At 40.6% G+C, this 24,286-nt stretch overlaps 5 protein-coding genes across 5 annotated transcripts; 2 read left to right on the forward strand and 3 right to left on the reverse strand.

The window, feature by feature from the left end:
- Positions 1–4,750: 4,750 nt before the first annotated feature.
- LOC108117676 (GATA zinc finger domain-containing protein 7) lies at positions 4,751–14,241 on the forward strand. The gene is made up of 5 exons (XM_017230205.1): positions 4,751–5,436; positions 9,693–9,868; positions 12,644–12,739; positions 13,722–13,862; positions 13,917–14,241. The coding sequence occupies exons 1-5, from the start codon at positions 4,751–4,753 to the stop codon at positions 14,153–14,155; spliced, it is 1,338 nt and encodes a 445-aa protein (XP_017085694.1). The 3' UTR covers positions 14,156–14,241.
- LOC108117677 lies at positions 6,874–8,531 on the reverse strand. Its single transcript, XM_017230206.2, has 3 exons — positions 8,336–8,531; positions 7,525–8,275; positions 6,874–7,123 (listed from the first exon to the last, which is right to left on the reverse strand). Exons 1-3 carry the CDS (start codon positions 8,397–8,399, stop codon positions 6,931–6,933), a joined length of 1,008 nt encoding a protein of 335 aa, XP_017085695.1. The 5' UTR covers positions 8,400–8,531; the 3' UTR covers positions 6,874–6,930.
- Positions 11,087–12,332, reverse strand: LOC108117678 (sentrin-specific protease 8). The gene is made up of 2 exons (XM_017230207.1): positions 11,754–12,332; positions 11,087–11,677 (listed from the first exon to the last, which is right to left on the reverse strand). The coding sequence occupies exons 1-2, from the start codon at positions 12,269–12,271 to the stop codon at positions 11,287–11,289; spliced, it is 909 nt and encodes a 302-aa protein (XP_017085696.1). The 5' UTR covers positions 12,272–12,332; the 3' UTR covers positions 11,087–11,286.
- A 168-nt stretch (positions 14,242–14,409) lies between the features above and the next one.
- Positions 14,410–18,419, forward strand: LOC108117675. The gene is given in 4 exon segments (XM_017230204.2): positions 14,410–14,450; positions 14,452–14,862; positions 17,015–17,649; positions 17,720–18,419. Coding segments are annotated over 4 exon segments (1,755 nt in total). The 3' UTR covers positions 18,388–18,419.
- Positions 18,420–18,972: 553 nt separating this feature from the next.
- On the reverse strand, positions 18,973–23,776 carry LOC108117680. The gene is given in 6 exon segments (XM_017230208.1): positions 18,973–20,084; positions 20,177–20,439; positions 20,506–21,114; positions 21,183–22,750; positions 23,026–23,325; positions 23,476–23,776. Coding segments are annotated over 6 exon segments (4,116 nt in total). The 3' UTR covers positions 18,973–19,009.
- Positions 23,777–24,286: the final 510 nt, after the last annotated feature.

Genomic DNA, 24,286 nt, shown 5'->3' on the forward strand with positions numbered 1-24,286 from the left:
TCGTTGCCAAAATAGGATTTGGAGGTCTACTTTCGCAAACAATGTCTTTGGTCGAATGACAAAAGGCGACCGCAGAAAGGGGTGGCCAGAAACTGAGCCGCTCAACTTGCAACTAGCAACAACACGGGCCTGTTGCCACAGCAACACCAGCAATAATAGGTCACATTGCAGCTGCAAGACGAGTTACTTTGTAAATGCAAAAACTATTACGAGATATACTCATGTTTATAAGAATTTGTTAAGTTCTAACAGTTTCTAGTAACAAATTGCCTTAGAAATATTAACAAATTAGCAGCAATTTCTTGCATTGCAGCTGCTACATTCGGTGGCCCTTTAAGTAGCTTAACAGCACCAATTGTTTTTGCTTTTAGATCTTATTTCTAACAGCTGTTATGGTTTTTGAATTATGAAATTTAAAATATATATAAAATATTTAAACAGCAATTTGGCTTGCCATTACAGCCATTAAGCAGCTTAAAAGCAGCCACTAGTCTTGAAATTAAATTATTAATGGTCTATTGCCCTTTTCAAAATCAACCAAAAAATATATTTAAGTGGCTTAAAACTGGTAGATATACTCGTATTTGTAATTAAATAATTAATGCGTTAATTAACCGGCGACGATTAAGTTGCTTAAAAAACTAGATTTTATGAGCACATCAGCTATATTATTAAAACAAAAGTAAATCTTTTTATGTTTAGTTTTAAGTTTCTTTTTGCTAATTAAATATCTGTTTATTTTAAGCTTAAGGTGGTGTAAAAATTATTTCTGTTTGTGAAAAAAAGACAAACTAACTGACATTTAATATTTAACAAATAGATTTATTTAAAGCCTAAACTTGTTATGCAATATTTTTAATATTTCGATAAAAACTAGAAAAATGAAACGTGGTTAAAACTTCCAATATTTTTCCAACAAAAAATGTTTTTTAAGCATAAGTTTGTTATAAAATAAAGATTCTTGTTTTGAAACACAAAAAATGTTATAAAAATGTTATCTTTTAACTTTTTTTTAACAAACAACCATTTAAGCTGTGGCAAAAAAGTTTCTGTTTGGAAATAAATAAAAAACTAACTGAAAGGGAAACTTTATACAAATTGTAGGTTTTTTTAATGAACTTATTTGAGGAATAATCGTGTTATTAAATAAACTATTTTTATTGGGAGTAAGCTGACTAAAAAATAAACTTTTAAAAATGTAAATTTAAACAAATATCCCTCTTTAGTTAGATTAAATTACCTTTATTATATTTATTATTCTTTTTTTAGAATAAAACAACCAACTAACCGACAGAAAGGCAACATTATACAAATTTTACGTTTTTTTTAATGATATTTTGTTTGGTTAAAACTCACAAAACTGAAACTTTATACAAATTTTAATTTATTTTTAACAGATATAATATTTTTATAATTTTATTTTAGGCCTAAGCTGGTAACAAAAAGCAGTTTTTTGTTCGGAAATAAACTGGCAAAACTGAAACTTTTTACAATATTTTGCATTTTTTTGGAAGAAGTATCCCACCACAAGCTTGTTTTAAAATAATTTTTTTTGTTTGGAAATAAACTGACAAAAATAAAACTTTGTAAAATTGTTAAATTAAAAAAATTGTTAAAAAAATATCCATTAGTAGCAGCCTGTTAAGAAAATGTTTCTGTTTATATAATTTAATAAAATTACAATTTTCTCTTAAGATATACCTTAATTTTAACCATAAGCTTGTTATAGAATAGTTGTTTTTTTTTCAAATAAACTAACATAAAATAAACTTTTAAAAAATGTAATATATATATTTTCTTAACAAATATCCCTTTAATTTAACCCAATTAGTTGGTGTTATAAAAATGTTACCTTCTGAAAATAAACGTAAAACTAACTGTGAGAAAACATTATTTTTTTGTTTTGAAATAAACTCGCTAAATGAAGAAACTTTGTAAAAATTGTAAGTTTTTTTTAAACAAATTTCGCTGGTCTTTAAACGTTTTTTTATATGAAAGTTAGCCATGGAAAAGTGCTGGAAAATGCGGGCGAAAATTAAGAGAGACATCAGCCATGTACACGCATACAACAGAATAAAATTAGCAACCCACTCACACACACACACACACACATGCACATACACACTGTGACACACATACCCCGTTAAATGCACACAGTCACACATTTACATGTCGCAACTACACTAACAACATGGACGCGTCTGTGTCTGTGTGCATTGGCAAACATTTGACAGTTGCAACAGCAACAAAATGCTACTCAAAAATAACAAAAAAAAAATATTTAAAAAAAGAAAATAAACTAGAAAAAAGGCAAAGTAAACTGCCAAAAGGCACAACACAAACAAAAAACGAACATTTTGTTAGTCCGCTCTGAAAAAAAAGAGAGAAAATGGGGGGAAATAAAAGAAAACGAGAAAAGTGTTGCCAACATTTGCAGCGCATTTAGAGGAAAACTTTTGCGAAAGTTGTAAACTCTGCTCCGTGTATTTAAATGCTGAAATAGAGAGAGAGGGGGCAGAGGGGCAGAGGCCTTAATTCTATGGCAAATTAAAGGCGCGGCCAACAACTTGTTGGCATTAAATTAGCACATCTTTGCTGGCAGCGCGAACGAGATTTAATTAAGATTTTAATTAATTTGTTTGCTTGCCAAACAAAATGGTGAGCAAATACTTGAGGCTATTTGCGCCTGGCAAATAGTATTTCATTTAATTAAAGTTTTTCGTTTTCCGTTTTCCTTTTTTTTAACCACTATTTCCTGGGCTTACCAAGTAAACTAATTACATTAATCGCCATTGAAATGCCCAAATAGGAGTTGCTTATCCAGTTAACCGGAAACTATATATCTTGGCCACTCCCAAGTCAAGGTCTAACAATGAGAGAATCTCTTGCCAGAGAAAGGCTTTCTTTTATTGCATTTCCAGGAAACTCCCTTTTGCCTGTGAAATTGCTGAGAATTTCCCGCTTCTTGTCTTTCAAATCTATATCATGCGTTTCGGTCGGAGTACCTGGCAGTTGGCTTAATTGCCTGTGTCCTTGGCTTTTGGGCTTTTTGTCCAAAATAAAGAACGTCTTTGGCCAGCAATAATCGGCAGCTTTTGTTTTCCATTTGCCAGATTACACGTGGCTCCCATATGCATACTTTTCACTATTGCTCAATCCAATTTTGATGAAATATCCCAACTCGTAGCCCTGTCTCTATATGCGATATAGTTGACTGCCAGAAGCAAGCAGTAAGAAGTGCACTGAAAGATATTTTTTAATATTTAATGTATACCCTAAGATATAGCACCCAATATTCATTAATAAACCACAAGGAACTAGGACTTCCAAGGCCACACCCTTTTCTTTCAGTGTCGACTTAGCCGCTTAATCTTCAGCTTTTGTTCTGGACTGCTCTTGTGCCTGCACTCAGCAATTCCACACTTCCACAAGGTGCACTTAACAAGGTGCTCTAAGCAAAAAGGAGTCTGGAAATGTGGAAGTGGTCTTAGCATTTTCGGTGGGCGTTCATGTGGTGGGCGGTACAAGAGGAAGGGGAAGGGGGCAGGACCAGGAGTCAGGCATTGTTGGCAGTACCCTTTTAATGTGGCACAATCATGGCACGAACTTACCTCAATCACATGTGGGAATTCAATTAAATAAACGAGAGAGCTGCAGCGAAACGAGCTGGGGCTGCAATAAATGCTTAGTTTTGCAGGCAAGTGCAGCAACAACAACAGCTTGGATAGCTATATCCCATATCCTATATCCCATATCCACACATACGCTGGCACGCACACCGACAGACAGACAGTGGGGATCCCCAAGCGACCGGAAGTCACTTTTAGCTAACAACGGAAGTTGCAAACGTCTGCTGGTTGTTGTTATTGCTACTCCTGCTCGCCGTTGGGCTACACAGAGAGAAATCAGAGAGAGTATATTCAGTTTTTGATGCAATTACATAGTCTGCTATGAGAATATTATTAAATAAATTATTCAAAAATAATTCAATTAATTAAAAGAGGTTTTTTAACACTTAAGTGACCAGAAAAAGCTTTTTAAGATTGAAATTTAACTTGTTTTAGATTCCCTGACTCAAAAGTTTCAGTGATACTTCAAATTTATGATCCATTTAGTTTGAATAAAGACGGAAGCACTGGGAATTTGATCTCAGTGCACTCGCTTTGGGCATAGGCTGCTCGTCATTTTCGTATTCAGAATAATTGATAGGAACCGCACAATCTCTGGCTGAAATCCGAGATCCCTGTGATTTTCTGGCTGTGCAAATGTAAAAGTTAATTTTCCATTGGTCACAGCCGCTATATTTAGGTCTGCCGAGGAAGCGACGAATCAAGGATTGGCGATGGCCATCAGGCGTGGACTGCTGTTGGATGGAGACCATCAAAAGCGTAGATAAAATATAGCTGCTGTGTTTTATAATCGCCAGTGAGCAGCAGCAGCAGCAGCAGCAGTAGCAGCAGCAGTAGCAACATCATAAGCACGGCAGCAACATCATCATCATCCGGAGCAGCCGAAGTCACTCGTTTCGGTTCGGTCGCTTTACATGGCCGAGTCGAGTCCTTTGGCCAGGACCACAGCTTCCCTTTAGTCGAGTAAAAGTTCTTCAGCGCAACGGACGTGCCAGCCAGAAAATTAGAACAAAACCTTTTTTTTTGGCGCGCTTTCAAAGTGTTGAATTTATTTTAGTTTTGTTTGTTCTTTTTTTTTGGGTTTCGGATTTGGTTCGGTGCAGAGTTTGTGGAAATTTAAAATGAGGGATTATCCTTCAGTGCCCAATGTGTTTCGCGTGGCCTCCACGCACAGCATCAACACCGAGAATCCCTACAACAACATCCGCCCAGCGAATGTCAACTGCAACACCGTCGAAAGACAGCCTCTGGCCATCCACCAGTTGACCACCAGTGCGTCCATCGAGCACAGTCATCCGTCGCAACAGCAGCAGCAACAAATGGTCCACCACCAGCAGCAGCAGCAACACTCGCCGTATGCAACATTGCCGCGGGGTCTGCGCTTTGCACCGCAGCAACATCTGCAAACTGGAGTGATCAACACGATCAGTGGCAGTATTCCGGCCACGGGGCTTAGTTCTCTGGCTGGCAGCTTCAGTGATCTGCAGCTGAACAACATCAGCAACATCAGCAATCACAACAGCAACAGCATCAACAGGGGCAACAACAACAGCAACAACCGTCGACAGCAGCAACAACATCAGCAGCAGCGACAAGTGGCCTCTTTGAGTCGCCATCAGCCAGCCAAAGACGTGCAACAGCAACAGCAGCAACAGCAGCAAGCACCGCAGCAGCATGGCCACAGACAGCAGCAACATCGTCTGAACAGCGGTGTTGCTGGTGCAGCACCCGATCCACAGGCTGGCATCAGCAACATGACCGCCGTCCAGGGGGGCTACCTGTGGCTTCTCACACCTGTTGCAGCCAGGTTAGTAAAGGATCAGACGAATATATAGTCGAATATGAAATGTAGAAAAACATTTTTCATTTTGCACTAATTTAACAGAGACTTTTTAAATAATTATCAAGATAAATAAATAAAAAATTCTTTAAAAAATTAATTCAAATATTTCATTAATTTTCGACTTCCTTTTTCTTTTACTTGGCTTTTAAGTTTTTAATTTAATATTATTAGTTTGCATTACAGATTTCTGTTAATAGAAAAATGATTATAAAGAACGCCGTTTAATTTAAGAATTTTTGTATTTTTTTTTTAAATTTCTATCAATTTATTTAAAAATTGTCTTAAACTGTGATTAAAATATTTATGACGTTTCACATTAGAAATGTTCAGATATTTCAGTTTTTTCAATAAAATTAGGTACAAAATTAAGAAAATCTTGAATATCCTTTTCAGCGTTGTAATATTTTGTTTCTATTTTAGATTGCTTAACAATCTAATTTTGAATATTATTTAAATATATTTCAGTTACCAAAAACGGTTTTAAATTTTATTATAATAAGAATTCATATTTAAAGGTTATAATTTGAGTAAGTAAGATTTAAACGACTTTTTAATTTAGCTAAAAAAAGGAAACAAACTCGATATCAGCTTATTGGTAAATCAGATTTATAAGAAATTAAAAAATTGGTGTTTAATTTTTGAAATTTACCAAAGACTATTATTTTCCCGTAGCTATGCATAAGCCTTATGTTCAACCCGGGCTGTGCCTATTTAATATTTTAACATTTATCTACAAAATGGTTAAAAAGTTATAAAGGCTTGTCCCAGTTTTTATACTTCCTTCACTTTCCAGGCAAGTTTCAGGTGTTGTTTTTTATTGAGCTCCGCTTTGGCTGACTTTGTGAGCTGCTTTTCAGAGTGATTTCTCACAGGGCAGCTTTGAGGGTTCAATGTCAGATTTTTCGCAGAGGAAAATGTTTGGAATTCCTGTAGGGAAAGAACTAAATAGTCGAATCCTTTAAAAGGATGGCGAAACAGAATGAATGCCAGCCAGCAGCAGCTTGAATTCCTGCACAAGACGAACACACAATTTCCGCCAGTTCCATTTATTTTTAAAGAAAGTAAGGAAACAGGTTTCACGTGCTTCGCAACTGGGAAATGGCAGCTCGTCCTTGTCACAGGAGCAACCACCAGGACACCAGGACACCAGGACAAGCAGACCTCCTTGCGCCGCCTCCTTCATCCTTGTTGCTTGACAAATAATTGTGTTAGCGACACAAATCACTGCAAAGTGGGCTTAATTTGTTCGCAAACTATTTTGCACCGAAGTGCACAGTGAAAAGCATCTGTATTTGTCCCATTTAAATCTAACGAAGTTACGCATACTTTCTCTTTTATCAATATTTTTATTAACTAATCACCTCAAGTACTTAAAATACTAATAATTTGCTTGCATTTTAACATAATATTTAATATAACAACATGTTTTTTTTTTACTGTGTGACAGTGAGGAGGGCATCATCTTGGCTTTCTTTTTGGTTTCTTAGCTTCGTTCGTCTTCGTGGCACTGAACTTGCTCAGCTTGCGTTCGCAGGCCTTGCTCGAGTGCATGCGCTTGAAGCCAGCTGTGCGGAAGATCTGGCCACACTTATCGCACTTGTATGACCAGTTGTGGTGACCAGTATCCCGCTGATGCTTGTACAATTCGCGGCTAAAGGGAGATTGTACAGAGTCATATAGATAGCTGATATAGATGATATATACAAGTCAGATAAGCTTCTATCCTAAAATCCTTAACTTAATAACTGAGAAAGAGCAATTAAATAATATCAATAAAGCTTAAATAGTTTTAATAATTAGAAGTAGTAATTGTCGAACTCAAGATTTGTGTGGTAGTTCGTTAAGTTCTATTGGTAAAAGACAAATATTTAATCTCCGCATCCATACGGACAAACGGACAGGCGGACGAACAGATGGACAAGGCTGGTCCGATTCAGCTAGAAAGCCTAATCAAAAGTATGTATATATAATGAGGGCGGGGCCATACATATATACGATATATGCCTTACCGCAAAACTGTTATAAATAACTTTTTTAGTTTGGTGAACTCACCGCAGCTCAAAGTTTTTCTGGCAGCTTCCTATCGGGCAATAGAAAGAGCGAAGTAGCGAATACCGAGCCAACAGTAATGGGTTTTGGAATTGTTCCTCCTCATCGTCTGTATAGGCTGAAAGACATTCATCCTCGGTCTGCTTAGGACTTGCCGAATTTTTAACAGGATTTGTTTTCGTGGTTAAGTTTTGTATAAAGTTCTGGTTAACATTCTGATTTAGATAAGGCGGCGAGCTCTGTGTCGCTTTCTGGTTGGGATTGATGTTTGAACTTATCTTATTGACGATGATTTCGTCGTCTTCCGATTTCTTGGAGCTCTCCACCGTATCCGTATCCATATCCACATCAATATCTACATCCACCACCAACTCCTCCACCTGCTCCTCCGACTCGCTACCGACTCGGCCACCGACTTGGGCGGCGAAATCCGATGCTAATTTGGCCATGGTGGCGGGGGCCGGAGGACGACCACGTCGTGGCTTGCCATTATGGCTAAATTCATGAATGGCCGTTCCAGGATCGTACTTGGGCATCAAGAGTGTGTCGTTCCTCTCCTCGATGTCGCGGCGTACCACAATGGGAAGTCGATTACTCGATAGCCAGCTGTCATCACTTATCTGCTTGCTCGTTTGGTTCGCAAATTTGCGATATGATAGATGGCGAGGACGATAGTCGGATTCGAACACCTGCAACTCAGCTGGTTCCACTGGACGCTCGTACAGAGGCAAACTAGGATGTTGCCTTCTAGTTGCTAAAAAAGTAGATTGAGTTTCCATAAAGGACATTTACTCCTAACTTCGAAAGTACTTACCTTCGTAGCGCTCATAGTAATCACGTCGTTTGTTGTCGTAACGGTTGGAGAACATGCTTCGCATCGTGGAAATGTTTTAATTTGTTTTTTAAGTTTTCAAGTTTTCAAGTTTTAAAGTTTTCAAGTTTCCAAGTTCCTAAGATTTAACAAGTTACCGAAAAGCCCAGAAGGCAGTCCGACGAAACGACAGTGAGGATCAAACTGAACAGCACCCCGAATTTTGACGTAAGTCCTAGCAATTGACAAGGCCAACTGCAATTCAAAATGAATCCTTTGCCAAGCCATAACAACCATTCCGATCCAAGTTGGCTTCGTTAATATAACATTTTCCCAAATCATAAAATTGATATTCCTTCATTCGATTAACTAATGGAGTTATACGCTTGTCCCGTGGAGAGACCCAATGTTTGCCTCATAAATCAATTGGCAATTTTTTAAAACAATATTGAGTAGCATAACAACACATAAAATCCATTTCTGCTCTTCTGACGAACTCGGCAAATATTGGTGTTCGAGTGCACTCATGAATATATTCACATATTCGCATATACCTGGGCGACGAGGTGACGATCCCTCTAAAAAATAATATACCCACCACCCTTTGACCTTTTTCCCATTTCCAATGCCTTTTTTCGCACATTTTTCAGCGCCAACAATTTTATTTGTGCTCCTCGTTTTTGGGTGGCGACATTTATTTGCATATCACTGCCGATGTGTGTGTGTGTGTGGGTGTTTGTGTGCTAGTGTATGTGTGTGTGTGGGTGGTTGGCTGACTGGGATGTCTCGTGCACATTAACTTTTTTTTTTTGTTTTTGTAGATTTTTGGCCTCGTTTTTGGCTATCCCCCAACCACAAAACAGGTTGAAGTATTTTTTAATCAGCAGCCTCACTCAATTTTTGGAGAGCCCGGAGAACCTGGGATAGGCATTTCCCTTGATTACACTCCCTCCGACCCCCATCACGCCGCCCACATCGATTTTGATTTAGAGAATGCAACTTTCTCTGCCCTCTCTCCCTCTTCAGCACTTAAAAAAATATATTTCAAACTGTTTCTTAATTCGAAACTTATTAAAGTTCATATTTGTTCATTTTATTAGCCGAAATGTTGTTTTAAATATTTCTTAAAATATCTTCGAATATTTTCCTATATTTTTAAAGAGCATTTAACATTTAGAAATTGATAATTTTATTACTGATTTATTTTTTGATTATTATTTAACTAAAGTTGTTATCGTTTATTAGATTTTACCTAAAATATATTAATTTTCGTTCTATTCATATATTTTATTTAAATTAAGTAAACACTTAACTCGAATTTCGCCCAGTGTCTGATTTCCGCTTCACTCGCTTTCTGCAGCATATCGGTGGCCATTGTCATCGCCGCTTTGGCCGGACCCCAATGGCTCTTCACCGAGGAGAAGTTGCCCAATGCCAACTACAATGGGACGGCGAACTTCAAAGCCCTGGACGATGGCGCCTACATCACCAAGTACACCAAGTCCAGTCTCTGGATACTGTGCACCACTCTGCCAGGTGAGTTCCTGCACCACAGTTCCACGCCTTTCACAGCTTCCCACAGCTTTCGCACCACCAGCGACAAAATGAAGACAAATGTGACATGGCCGGTGGCAAAAAGTGGGTCGAAAGGGGTGGGATTTTTCGGTTTCGGCCTCTGGCTTCATTTTTTTGGGGGTCATGTGGTGCTCCTTTTGTTGCCCAAGCGACGAACAATGACGTTTGTACATCGCCTGGATTTTTGCGGCTTTAATAACTGCGGGCTGTAGTCAGCCCGGGGGCTTCCGATTTGACCAAATTAAACTGCAGTCAGTCAGCTGGTCAATCAATCAATCAGTCAGCCACTCAATTAAGACCCCCACTGACAGTTACCCCTTTTAATTGCTCTTTTTTCCCGAGAAGGTAACGCTGCTCACGGCTACTTTTTATGGAATTTTTCGGGTGCCATATGTTTGTAAAGCCATAAAAATAAATGCATATACGAGTATTGAATCTAGGGGCAATATATTACTGTTATTTCTACTTAAGCCTATCCAAATATTCCTTAAGGGGTGCCCAAATTCGTCTTACGGCTGAGCATTTACTAACACAAATTTAAGAAAGCGTGCACATATTTAGAGAAACTTTTGTGTTGGTTTGCAGCTGTGCACTGAGAGAAAGAAAAACTGTTTGCCAATTCCACTGCGAAGTTAACTGTGAAGTGCAAAAATAAGTTATAAGGAAAGAAGGAGTTCGAGGGTGATCGAAGAAGAAACAAGAACAAATTACCTTACAGTTGGCGACGGAATGAGGCGGAAAGAGGAAAATGAAAAACTGTTGGTGGAATAGCAAGGAGTTTGAGGATGATCTGAAAAGAAACAAGAACAAAATACTTTACAGTTGGCGACGGAATGAGGCGGAAAGAGGAAAACGAAAAACTGTTGGGGGAATAGCAAGGAGTTCGATGATGATCTAGGAAGAAACGAGAACAAATACCCTTACAGTTGGCGACGGAAAGAGGAAAATGAAAAACTGTTGGTGGAATAGCAAGGAGTTCGAAGATGATCTTAGGAAGAAACAAGAACAAATTACTTTACAGTTGGCGACGGAATGAGGCGGAAAGAGGAAAACAAAAAACTGTTGGTGGAATAGCAAGGAGTTCGAAGATGATCTTAGGAAGAAACAAGAACAAATTACTTTACAGTTGGCGACGGAATGATGCGGAAAAAGGAAAACGAAAAAATAGCGCGAGGAAGCTCATATGCGAGAATTTACGATAACAAACGAGCACTCAGAGCGCATTTCTTCCTTAAATAAAAACAAATTTTAAGCCTAAAAGTAATCGCAAAATACGTAAAGTTCACAATTTTTATTTGATTTAGTTAATTTGATAATTTATGCAGCAGAAACAAAAATAAAACCAACATAAGGAAACACATGATTGGGGACACATCCGTTTAGCGGCCCCTCTTGGAGGGCAGATTTCCTCCGAGCGACAGAATGAGCTCGAGTAGCTGGGTGCGCTTGGCGGTGACTTCGTCGTAGGCGATGAGCAGCGTACTGGTGGCGTATCCAACTCTGGACACGTAGTCTGCCACGTAATCGGTCATGCACATCATGTGGATTCCAGAGGCGGGGTCGCGCACCGATCCCTCCTTACCTGCGGGCAGGAGCTCCTGTTGCAGACACCGTCCCGTGACTAGGGCGAACTTCCAGGCTTCGAGGGGCGCTCTCAAAGTTTCCGACACCAAGCCGGCCAACATCGAATGGGAATAATCCAAGGAATCGAAGTGGTAGAATTTGCCATCCGGGCGAGAAATCAGCAAAAGGGACCAGTGCCCATGTGGTCTACGGAGTTAGGGTAGAGTTAAATGGCGGTAAGGATGTTCCTATAACATAGCCTAAAGGACGTAATAAAATATACCTGGGATGGGAAGACAGCGGCACCAGAATGAACTGCTTCTCGTTGAGACGGCGGTCGCGAACCATTGCCAGCAACTGACGCATGTCCATATGTCGTAGTCGGGCGGCCATGGCTGGATTTAAAAAGTGCAGATCCGTCTGGGAGCGGTAACGCCGCTGCTGTAGGTATGTGTAATAGAAGGCCACCAGGCGCTCGTTAACGCCCTCGTTGGTGGATTGAATCAACTGGATGTCCGAGTGGCGAAGCGAAATGTCCATGAAGCGGAGTGCCACGAGGCTTGGCTGAGTGGCCACTTGATGGGGACCATCTCCACTGCCTCGTTCCAAAGCCATCAAAATTTTAGATTCTGTTTCCCCTAACATTACCTTGTCCTTGGTCTTATCCTTATCCTTGCCCTTGCCCTTACCCTTCCCCTTAACCTTGACTTTGTTCTTTGGCTTGGTCTTCGCCACGGTCTTCTTAGCCTGTGTGGCTACCTCCTTCTGGTTCTTCGTTTTGGACAACTTGTTGCCCAACATCCTGATCCTGATCTGGGTATTCCACGCCAATTTGGCATTTATTATTATTGGCGAGAGAGTGTCTAAGTCGGAGTTTGGAATGCTATTTCAGGGAGTGCTGGGTATATGTTAGACATGTTTATACTTTTACTTTTGATAACATGTTTTAAAGGTTTGATATAAACATACCGATAGTTACCATTTACCTTATCTTACGTCTAACCAAGAATATAGCCTTATATATCTTTGATTTTAAACCTATAACTACTATAATATTTAAAAAGGAGCTAAGTCCGAGAACTTAAAATCTTCTTTGGTATGATCTACCTTCGTAATCATACTCTTTTTAAGGAATTTCCCAGGTCTTATCTTCCCATTTTTACTTACGTATAGGCCTGGATGCTGACTCGTACAACTGCGTTAAGATCGACTACTTTCCCAACGAGGGCTATCAACCGGATCCGCACGACTCAACGGCGGCCATACCCTGTAAGTACCCACACACTACCTTATGAAAATCAACAATATTCTCAATTTAAATCAAAATAAATACTAGACCATAGAAGTATTTCGTTGTGTGTAAATGCAATTTATGGGCTTCCGGCTTGATGTATCCATCTTAACTGCCGCGTTTTAAGTCTCAACTAAGCCTTAATGGGCTTAACTGGCATTTGGTATTTAACCAGGTGAATGCCAGCCCCCTCAGATGACGGTGACTGGTCCAAATTGAAATTGATTTATTGTTGTTAGTTGGCCCACAAAACGCACATGCACATATAATACAACTTTAGTTGGATGAATTTTAATTAAAGGCCTTTGGCCTCCATCGGCAAAGTTTTGTCCCGATGATTTGTGGTCTTCCCAAGCAATTTGTGAATGGGGTCAGGGGATGACAATGGTTGAACATTTTCAATATCCATTATAAGATTCTCTCGCCCACATTTCATAGCTGGCCAAATCAACTTAACCAAAAGCACATCCATTCGTTACCCGCGCTCTCTCTGCCAAAATGCCAATATCCCAGAGCCGCTTGGAATTCCATTAATTTTCACACAATTGGCCATCGATTTCAAATATTCCCATTAATTTTGTTTTGTTCCAGCGCTCAAAACTAATTTCAAACTGGCCTCGGGTGACAATTTTAAAAAATAAAACTATTAAACAGTCGGCCAGAAATGGGTGTTGCTCCGACTCGAATTTTTTTATATCGGATAACAGGTCGCCAATTTCTGCGTGTTTTTGCTTAGCCGCAGGACATTTTGTCACCCGCTGACAGGTCAAAGGGGAAACAGAAAGAAAACAAAAATAGAAATCGGATATACGGCTTGAAAATCTAGGCCGGAATAGAGGTGGATTTATTAAAAGAAAGAAAAGACTTTCTGGTTTAATACTACTAATACTTTAATATATATCAAAGATTATCTTTAAATACCATTAGCTATTAAGACACTTTAATCATTTTTTTTAACAGATACGGTCACCAAGTCCTGCCCCATATTCCTGGCTGCCGGAGTCTTCTTGGTGATCAGCTTTATAGTTTTCCTGATACCGACCTGCTCGCATCAAAACAATCTCTATTATTTCAGCGCCGGAATTCTGTTTATTGTCAGCGGTAAGTTCCGAGTTTCCCATCCTGTGAATCTAAATATAATATCCTTGATTCCAGGTCTAGTCATGCTGATCGGCCTGATTGCCTATATATCCATCTTAAAGGCGGAAATTGGGTCCAAGCTGAGACCCCGCTCCACCCTCCAGCCCGCTCTCATCAAGGTCTCCTACGGCCAGAGCTTCTTTCTCTTTGTCTTCGGATTCATTGTCACGGAATTCGTTGGCGTCCTGAATATATTCCTCTTCATCAATTTGCAGGAGGTCAGCTACTATAGTGTGAGTGAATCTGAACAATAAGTTACTACGACTAAGTACTATATATAGTTGTGTATATAATATACTTTAATTATAAGGTAAAAGGATTTCTAAAGGACTTTTTCAATTTTACTTTTTTTATTTATCTATTTAATACGAAGTTGAACTTTTAAAGTGCTTCGTCTCTTTATTTCATTTTTTTTTTGTCAATGCATCCGGGAGTCCCCTCCCCCAGCCACGCCCACCCCTTGTAATTCGCAATTCTGCCGCTTGACTGCAGAAACCTTTCAGCTTAAATGCAAGCGTCGCCGGATGAGTCCGCCGGGATTAACTGCATCTTGTGTACTTTACCTACTTTACGCTCTCCATATACACATTTCTTTGCAGCGTCTGCCCTGTTTCAGTGTTGCGAACATCCATGCCAAGTTCAAGGAGGGCGGTCAGCACCCGTTGAGCGACTCTTACAAGCGGTACAAGCAGCCGGGCAACACCACCGCCAGCCAAGAAGGACTCAGTGGCGCGGGTCAGACTCATCAGCCGCCACCACCGGCAGCACAGCCATCACACGGAATTCTGAGGAGCGGAAATTCCCGACTTCACCAGGTTCATGACGCAGGTCGAAGTCACCCTGGAAATCCTGGACAAATGGGTTATCCCGGACAGACGCAAACTCTTCCAGGAGCATGTCGCAAACATCCGAATGCCGGATCAAACTTGAATCTATATCTACACAACGACTTGGACAGGCGGTAAGATAGATATTGATATTGATATTGATATTAATATTGATATTGATATTGATATTGATATTGATATTGATATTGATATTGATATTGATATTGATATTGATATTGATATTGATATTGATATTGATATTGATATTGATATTGATATTGATATTGATATTGATATTGATATTGATATTGATATTGATATTGATATTGATATTGATATTGATATTGATATTGATATTGATATTGATATTGATATTGATATTGATATTGATATTGATATTGATATTGATATTGATATTGATATTGATATTGATATTGATATTGATATTGATATTGATATTGATATTGATATTGATATTGATATTGATATTGATATTGATATTGATATTGATATTGATATTGATATTGATATTGATATTGATATTGATATTGATATTGATATTGATATTGATATTGATATTGATATTGATATTGATATTGATATTGATATTGATATTGATATTGATATTGATATTGATATTGATATTGATATTGATATTGATATTGATATTGATATTGATATTGATATTGATATTGATATTGATATTGATATTGATATTGATATTGATATTGATATTGATATTGATATTGATATTGATATTGATATTGATATTGATATTGATATTGATATTGATATTGATATTGATATTGATATTGATATTGATATTGATATTGATATTGATATTGATATTGATATTGATATTGATATTGATATTGATATTGATATTGATATTGATATTGATATTGATATTGATATTGATATTGATATTGATATTGATATTGATATTGATATTGATATTGATATTGATATTGATATTGATATTGATATTGATATTGATATTGATATTGATATTGATATTGATATTGATATTGATATTGATATTGATATTGATATTGATATTGATATTGATATTGATATTGATATTTGATATTGATATTGATATTGATATTGATATTGATATTGATATTGATATTGATATTGATATTGATATTGATATTGATATTATTGATATTGATATTGATATTGATATTGATATTGATATTGATATTGATATTGATATTGATATTGATATTGATATTGATATTGATATTGATATTGATATTGATATTGATATTGATATTGATATTGATATTGATATTGATATTGATATTGATATTGATATTGATATTGATATTGATATTGATATTGATATTGATATTGATATTGATATTGATATTGATATTGATATTGATATTGATATTGATATTGATATTGATATTGATATTGATATTGATATTGATATTGATATTGATATTGATATTGATATTGATATTGATATTGATATTGATATTGATATTGATATTGATATTGATATTGATATTGATATTGATATTGATATTGATATTGATATTGATATTGATATTGATATTGATATTGATATTGATATTGATATTGATATTGATATTGATATTGATATTGATATTGAATTGATATTGATATTGATATTGATATTGATATTGATATTGATATTGATATTGATATTGATATTGATATTGATATTGATATTGATATTGATATTGATATTGATATTGATATTGATATTGATATTGATATTGATATTGATATTGATATTGATATTGATATTGATATTGATATTGATATTGATATTGATATTGATATTGATATTGATATTGATATTGATATTGATATTGATATTGATATTGATATTGATATTGATATTGATATTGATATTGATATTGATATTGATATTGATATTGATATTGATATTGATATTGATATTGATATTGATATTGATATTGATTGATATTGATATTGATATTGATATTGATATTGATATTGATATTGATATTGATATTGATATTGATATTTATATTGATATTGATATTTATATTGATATTGATATTGATATTGATATTGATATTGATATTGATATTGATATTGATATTGATATTGATATTGATATTGATATTGATATTGATATTGATATTGATATTGATATTGATATTGATATTGATATTGATATTGATATTGATATTGATATTGATATTGATATTGATATTGATATTGATATTGATATTGATATTGATATCAATATCAATTGATATTGATATCTGATCCATTTTTCAGTTTCTACTTTGAGAAGCCTGCGGTATCCAAGTGCAATCTGCACTCTCGTAGCTTTGCCAAATCGCTGAATGAGCTCTGCACGGAGACGTCGGTGTCCTCCACTCATGTTCCCGTTCCCGTTCCTATACCAGCTCCTCTTCCTCTTCCGGATCCAGATCCCCTGGCCCGCTCCTCCTCTTTTGCTGACTTGCCCCAAGAATTTCCACTCACTCGATCCGTGTCCACCGCCACGGATATATATCCTGCTCCTGCTCCGCCCTCCGCCCAAATGAAGCGGAAACAGCAGCGAAACATGGCCACCAACACGACCACGAAGATCTCCAAAAATCCACCATCCTCGCAGACGCAGTTTGAGGATCAGTCGCGGTTGTGTGGCCTAAAGAGAGGCTTGCGGAAGACCAAGGACGAACTCTTCCAGGAGTTCTGCCGCCGGGCTGGGATGCGTAGCAAGCCCAAAAATATTTACTACATCAGTGGTGGAGAGGAAGCAGAGGAGGAGGAGCAGGTGGAGCATAATAAACGGGAGGAGGCCCAGGAGGTTCCCCGCTGTGATGACGACGATGACGCGGATGGGGATGATCACGGTTTCAGACAGTTTAATCGCATGGAGGAGGATCACCTATATGTGGTGGGAGGTAAGTTTTTAAAAACTGGAATCATTCTCTAAAAATCGTTTTACTAAAAATATTTTTCTGATATTAACAGACCACGCCCAGTTGGTAGTGCCGCGTCGCACCTCGGTTTGCGTAGACTCGTTCGGGCAGCCGTTGCGCAGACTCAACTCGAACCTGTCCCTGCACACGGATTCGAGCTACCCGGGCTTGAGCGGAGGCTATTCAGGGATGCGGATGCCCTTGCCACCGCCCGCTGATCTTGGCCAGAGTCGCACCTTGCCGCGCTGCTTCCTGCGTCAGTCGTCCGATTCGCTGGCCTCCCAGGGATTCCCGTTGGGCTCCAGTCAGCAGCGGTTCTCCCAGTTGATGCTGAATCAGCCACATAGCCGCTTCGTATCCTCCACATTGACCTTGCCCCAGGTGGTGCAGCCTAAGAGTCAGGTGCAGTGGCCAACGGCGATACCCTCGTCACCGTCGAACTACGCCAATGGCTATCAACAGCATCCGCAGCCCATTTATCCGACTCCAGGGGCTGCATCTGGCGGAACTGGGGGAACCGGAGGTACTGTTCCGGTTTCTGGACCACCGAAATTCCAGCGCGGCTACGCATTCGACGATCAGCAGCGGAGGTCCAGTTACGTGAGCGATGCCTTCGATCTGGACGAGATCGAGCGGGAGCGACGAAGATCCCATGCCAGCCTCTTTGGCCTCGGCCAGAACAGGGATCCCTACGATCTCATCAATGGCACCGCCGTCTAAGCCACCCACATACTCGGAGTTATCAAAGCCAAAGAAACCAAAGAGCTAAATTTTTTTTCGGAAGTAAGGTGACAAAAAATATAACTATAAGTATATGTCTATGCAAAGAAAGTACTATTTAAAAAATATATACAAAAAATAGATGGTCTAAACAAATTGTTAATCTAAGCGCACAATTTTGGCCACGTCAAATTCGTCAAAAATACAGACAAGTGTAACGCGTACTTAAATTGGATATATATTATATGTAGGTCTATGGAAATTAATAAATGCGCACACTTTTGGCCGGAAAGTGATGAGTTTTATTTATAATTATTATGTATTTATCTCTCTTTTCACTCAAGTACTGCTTAAGTCACAGGTCTAGGGCTGAGATTGGTTTTGGGTCACCTTTCAGAAAACCTTAAGAACCAAAGCAATTGCTGTCAAAACTGATCAGAAAGTATTGCATTGTAATGAAGGTTATTAAATATAAAGACACATGTGTATGTACGTATCTATAGTACCTTCAATTGAAATCGGTCAAACTAAGAGGTACACTTTTGGGTCACCTTTCCTTAAGTCAACGTCGATTTATTTTTTGTTTTTAAAACACATTTATTAGGATCTTCCGCGGATTCTTTTACAGATTCATGCGTTTCCAGAAGGCCTGGCTGAAGGATACTTCTTGACTTGAATCCGGATCGCGGTGCTGGCCACCCGCCACGGCGCTCGTAACCAACGCCTCGAAAGCCTTCCCAGCTGACCTTTCGGGCAAGGTGCTCTCCGAAGAGCTGGATGAGGAAACGTCCAAGCTAAGAGCGGGCGGTATCTTTTCGCCGATTGTGCTGAGAGTGGGTGCCGTATGGGGCCGTTGTGGGAGCTGGGAATTCTTCAGTATTCCCGATCCTGATCCTGCAGTGGGTGCACTCACAGGTCTATTGGGTTTGGGCGGGATTGAGGACACGGCTGGCTTTACTGGATCTGCGGCGCCAAAGAGAAGTTGCATTTTGGCCATGGATGCCTGGAATTTTGTGCTCGGCGACCTTCCGGTTCCCATAGATGGCAACTCCATGCTGGAACTGCTGCTGCTACTGTCCAGCAGCGGATTCGATGCCCTAAAGCCAAGGGCCATTTTGGCCCGCTGGAGGAGCAAGCTGATCTCTCCATTGCTGCTGCTTCGCGTTAAGTCGGGCGTTATATCGGTAAGCAGGCGGTCCAGTTCCTGGGGCTTAGTAGGTTTTAGAAGTTCTGGAACCTCTGATGGCAGACCCTCCAGCCAATCCGTCCGAACAACCTGCTTCTCCTCCGCCTCCTTCTCCTCTCTTTCGATCGGCATTATCTTGCCCAGAAATTTGTTTCTTGCTTCGGAGATGGCGTTGGTGAAGGGATAGCTATTCTGCTCGTGGCCATCCTCTAGTTCCGACAGCCATGGTGGTGTTGAATCTAGCATGGTGCCTGGTATAGTTATCTGGTTCTGCAGCTCATCCACTTGAGTTCTATCCTCCTTGCGAATGCGTCCATGCCAATCCCGAAGACCGTCCATGGTGCGATTTATCTGTTCACGTTCCCTCAGGCAGCCAGAGCGAATCCTTCTGTTCTTCGGTGGCTCCTCTGTGGATTTATGAGCAAACGTCTTCGACTTGGTCTTCTCCAGACAGCTGAGGAAACTCCGTTCGAGCAGGTCGCTCTCCTGTTCCAGCTGCAGCATGCGACTCCTAGAGAAGGAGGTAATTTTGGAATAATATAAAACATTTTAAAATTAAGAAAAGAATTTAACTTAAATACAAATTTAATTTCAACAACTTACTTCGCACTTAGTAAAGCATCCGCGAAGCTCGGTCCCTTTACGGAGTGACCAGGAGACGTTGTGAGTGGTGTCAACTTTAATGGAAGTGGAGTCATCGTATTGGTGGCCACAGAGTGCGTCGATGGCATTGGAGGATCAGAAGCAGGAGGTACTGGTTGAAGTTCGGTTTCCGCAGTAGGCTGAATGGGAATCGCAGTGGTGGATGCAGTGGAGGGCGCAACATTGGCCCCAGGAGGGGAAGGCTCCCGAGGAGAAAGCGACGACTTTGGAGCAGCACGAGGACTGTCTGAAGAAGGATCCCTGAAAACAGATGCGAATGAATTCGGGACAAAGGATATTGGAAATCTAAAAACTCACATGGCTGGATTTTCCACAGGTTGTGAATCCCTTGGAAGAGGCTCTTCAGAAATAGGATTATTATTAACGATGGTTATAGGATGATCAGGGCTAGGCTCGGCAGGAATGTTACTAGGACGTACAGGTTTACGGGTAGAAGGACTAACAAGATCCTTTGCGAAATGGACAGAATGTCGAGGCTTGACGGGCACAAGGGTGCCTGTCACTGGAATTCCTTCTGGCGGGGCCACTGCCAGTAATTGGTAGCGATACCCAAGGACAGTCGCATGGCTGTTATCCACTTCCATGGCAGCAGTTGGTATGGGTTCCTCGATGCAATTCTTAGCTGGTTTCGGGGTGCTGATCCCACTAGAAGTGAGCGGCGAGTTCGTATTGCCAGGAGCGGAGCCATTGCCACCTCCTTCCGTCCACATGGGCATGATGCGAGCCTCCTGCTCCGCCGCGATCTCCGTCTGCTGGATCTTCTCCGCCAACTGCTGATGGTGGGCTTCGTAATGCTCCAGCAGCCCAAATATCTTCTGGACCAGCTCCCGTGCCTCTGCTGTTGATGAGGAGTCCCGCTCCACTCGTTTGCAAAGGGTCTGGAATTTGTTTAATTAATAATATAATACAAAATTAATTAATAATAATAATATAATATAACACTCACCCTCCAGGTGTTCTGCCTCCTACTTAGCCGCACCATCTCGGCCTGGTGTCGCAGTTTCACCTGGAAGAGCTCGTCCAGCCGCGCCTTCTGCAGATCCATGGCCTTGTTTAAGGAGAGCTCCACGCGTTCGAGGAACACTTGACCACTGGAGCTGTGCAGCATCTCGTGGATCCACTGCTCGTATGACCTGTGCATGGGTTTTGGGTCTGATAAATTGGCCTGTTGGCAAGCATCCTTATGGTGCTCTTGGTCCGTTTGGGTGTGTACATTCGCCTTGCGAGCGGACCTCCGTGAGGCTTGGGTGGCTCTAGACTTTGTGGGAATCTTGATGTCCACTTGGACGGAGGTTTCGGACCTTTCCCTTTCTCTTTCCCTCTTCATCTGATCGCACTGCTCCTTCATCTGACCCTCCTGTAGACCCATAAAATGCCCATGAGCAAAACCCTCGCGATAACCCTCCTTGAATCCCTTGTGTTCGCCCACGCTATGTTCCTGTTCCATGGAGAGATTGAGCACATTGACGAGCAAACGGACGCTGCCGCAAACGTCGTTCATCAGAGTCTCCATTCGCTCCATGGACACGTACATCCGGCCCTGCGGTTGGCGAGACCTCTTTTGGATCTTTTCTAATGACTGCCGAATCGTTGCCAGACTGGCCAATTGCTCTCCGCGCAGGCGTGGCAGGCGCGGAAGGGGCACATCCAGAGCTGGTAATAGGATGGGCCCCACTTCCGATTGAACCACATCATCCTCGCCCTTTACAAAGGTGGATTTCTGCCCCTCCACTTTCTCTTCTGAAGCTAGTTTTGTCACCGACTTGCCAGGATCAAAGGTTTTTCCTGCCTTCAGGAGACGCTCCCTTTCGCGCAGCTCCTTCTTCAGAAGATCTTCCAGCTTGGGCGGGGATATTACCTCTACTGGAGGAGCACAGGACTTGGCCAGAAAGCGGAGGTTCTTCATTAATTGGTTAAGCAGATTCTCCACGGAGTGCAGCGATTGCGAGACACGGCCGCCCACAAAGACACTGCGGCCATCGGCGCCCAGGAACAGCTCGTTCTCCTCCGCCTGATAAAAACCAGTGGTGTCCACCTCGGGACGAACTTCCAGGCATGCAGAGGGCTCCGTTTGACAGCTAGAATCTTGCAGGGATACGGAAATTGTCTGATCCTTCTTATCCTCCATCTGGATGGGCAAATCCCTCCTTATATCCAACAGCGCTCGCATTAGAGCCATCAGCAAACACTGAGTCTGGCCAGCCAGATCCTCCTCGTAGTGAGTCAAAGTAATCTGACTCAGTTCCGGATCCGGTGAAGCCTCCTCACCGCCTAGAACTTCAATCAAGACCTGCTGCAGTTCCTCCGGCCGGAACCGGAACTCGGGCCGACTACTGAAATCGGGCAGCTTCTGGCGATGGGGCGTCTCGCTGCAGAAGACCGACAAAGTGAAGTGGCAGTTCTGGGAGTGCAGAAACTCCGCCACCAAAGTGTGAAGGACCATGGCCAGCGGAGAGACGAGCAGAGAGTGCGAATGGGCCATCTGCACGCCAGCGGCCTTGCTGAGGAGCTGACCTGGAAGGAAGGGATTTCATAAATTGATATTCAATAAGCGGAGCATAATCTGTATATCTTCTATTAATCTGATCTAATCTGATCTTGATTATCTTATCTAATACATCCATATAAATATTTAGTGATTTACAGCATTATTAAGCTTAAGGATCTATAAGGATCTTGAAGGATCTGCATAAATATTTATGAGAAAAGTCTTTAAGCTATAAAAGTTATCACGAAAAGGTAGGACTATACAAATTGTTAAACTTAAGAATTGTTAAACTAAATATTACCCAGTGCCGTGTTGTTAAAACAATGGATGAGCTCCACACGCAGGTGGGAGTGCATTTCCCGGGCAATTCCCTCCTGATCCAGCCACTGCCGGAATTTAACCTCAAACTCATCCTCCGACAGGGCGGCCAGTTCTTCGAGCTGCTTCCTCAGGCGTTCGGCCTTGGCGTCGCACTCATCTGGGTCATCATTGGGATCCTGGGGCGGAGCTGCTGCTGCTTTAGCAGACTTTCCCATTCGAGCTCCAGATCCGCTTTCCCCAGTTTTTCCGGTTTCTCGTGTTCCAGATAGTCCTCGCGATACTAAGAGATAAACGAAATATGGGTTAATATAAGAAATATTTAGATACAATATCTTTAAAATACAACAATACTTCTCACAGATTTTAACAGATAGTTTTATCTTTGCTTAGTTTTTAGAATATTAGAAAAGGAATTCAGTCATTAGCCCACCTCCAGTAACATATCCTCTGTATGCCTGAAGTCGGTCCTTGGGATGCGAAATTCTGCGCTTGGCATGATCCTCCTCCGCGTTCATCTTACGGTTATGTAGGCGTACCCGCTGTGCCGCCGCTGCCGCCGCCGCCGCGGCCCTCTCCCGCTTCATCTGCTCCTCCCGCTCCCGCATGGCGGCCTCGTGCTTACGCTCCCGCTCGCAGGGCATGCCGACTCCCGCTGGCCTGCCTCCCAGATCTCGCTGTTTTGCCCGGTAAGAGACCGTGGTCGTGGCCGACGGCAGCTGGCGGGTCTTCATGTAGGCCAAGGTATGGTCGATCTGATCGGGAATCGTTGTTTATATGGATATGGATATTCTCTGACCGGCTCGCGCAATCGCCGTGTGCGAGAGACTGAAGTTTCTAGGTAAGATAGAGACAAGCGCGAGGCACACTCACCACCACTGGCGAAATGTGACAGGTGCGACGAGGCCTGCCCTGCCACCTGGAAAATAAGGGAGGTCAGGTTGACTGGCCAGGGGATGGTCCTTCACAGCGTCAGCTGGGTTGTCTTTTCTATGACAGGATAAGCGACCAAAATTAAACCACATAAAAATATTAAACGATATTTAAATGCTAAATTAATGTGTTTGGTTATTTTTAAATTGAAATTGTAGACTTTTTATAAATATAGTTATTAAGTACTACTTAAAGTAAAGGGCAAGCCAATACCTAAAATATATATATATATATGATTATATCCCAAGCTTTTTGTTTTCTTTAAATTTGAATTTAAATTTAAGCAACGTCGTCTTAAAATCGATAGATAT

Source organism: Drosophila eugracilis, unplaced genomic scaffold, assembly GCF_018153835.1.
Source record: "Drosophila eugracilis isolate 14026-0451.02 unplaced genomic scaffold, ASM1815383v1 contig_649, whole genome shotgun sequence".
In the NCBI taxonomy this organism is placed as follows: Eukaryota; Metazoa; Arthropoda; class Insecta; order Diptera; family Drosophilidae; genus Drosophila; species Drosophila eugracilis.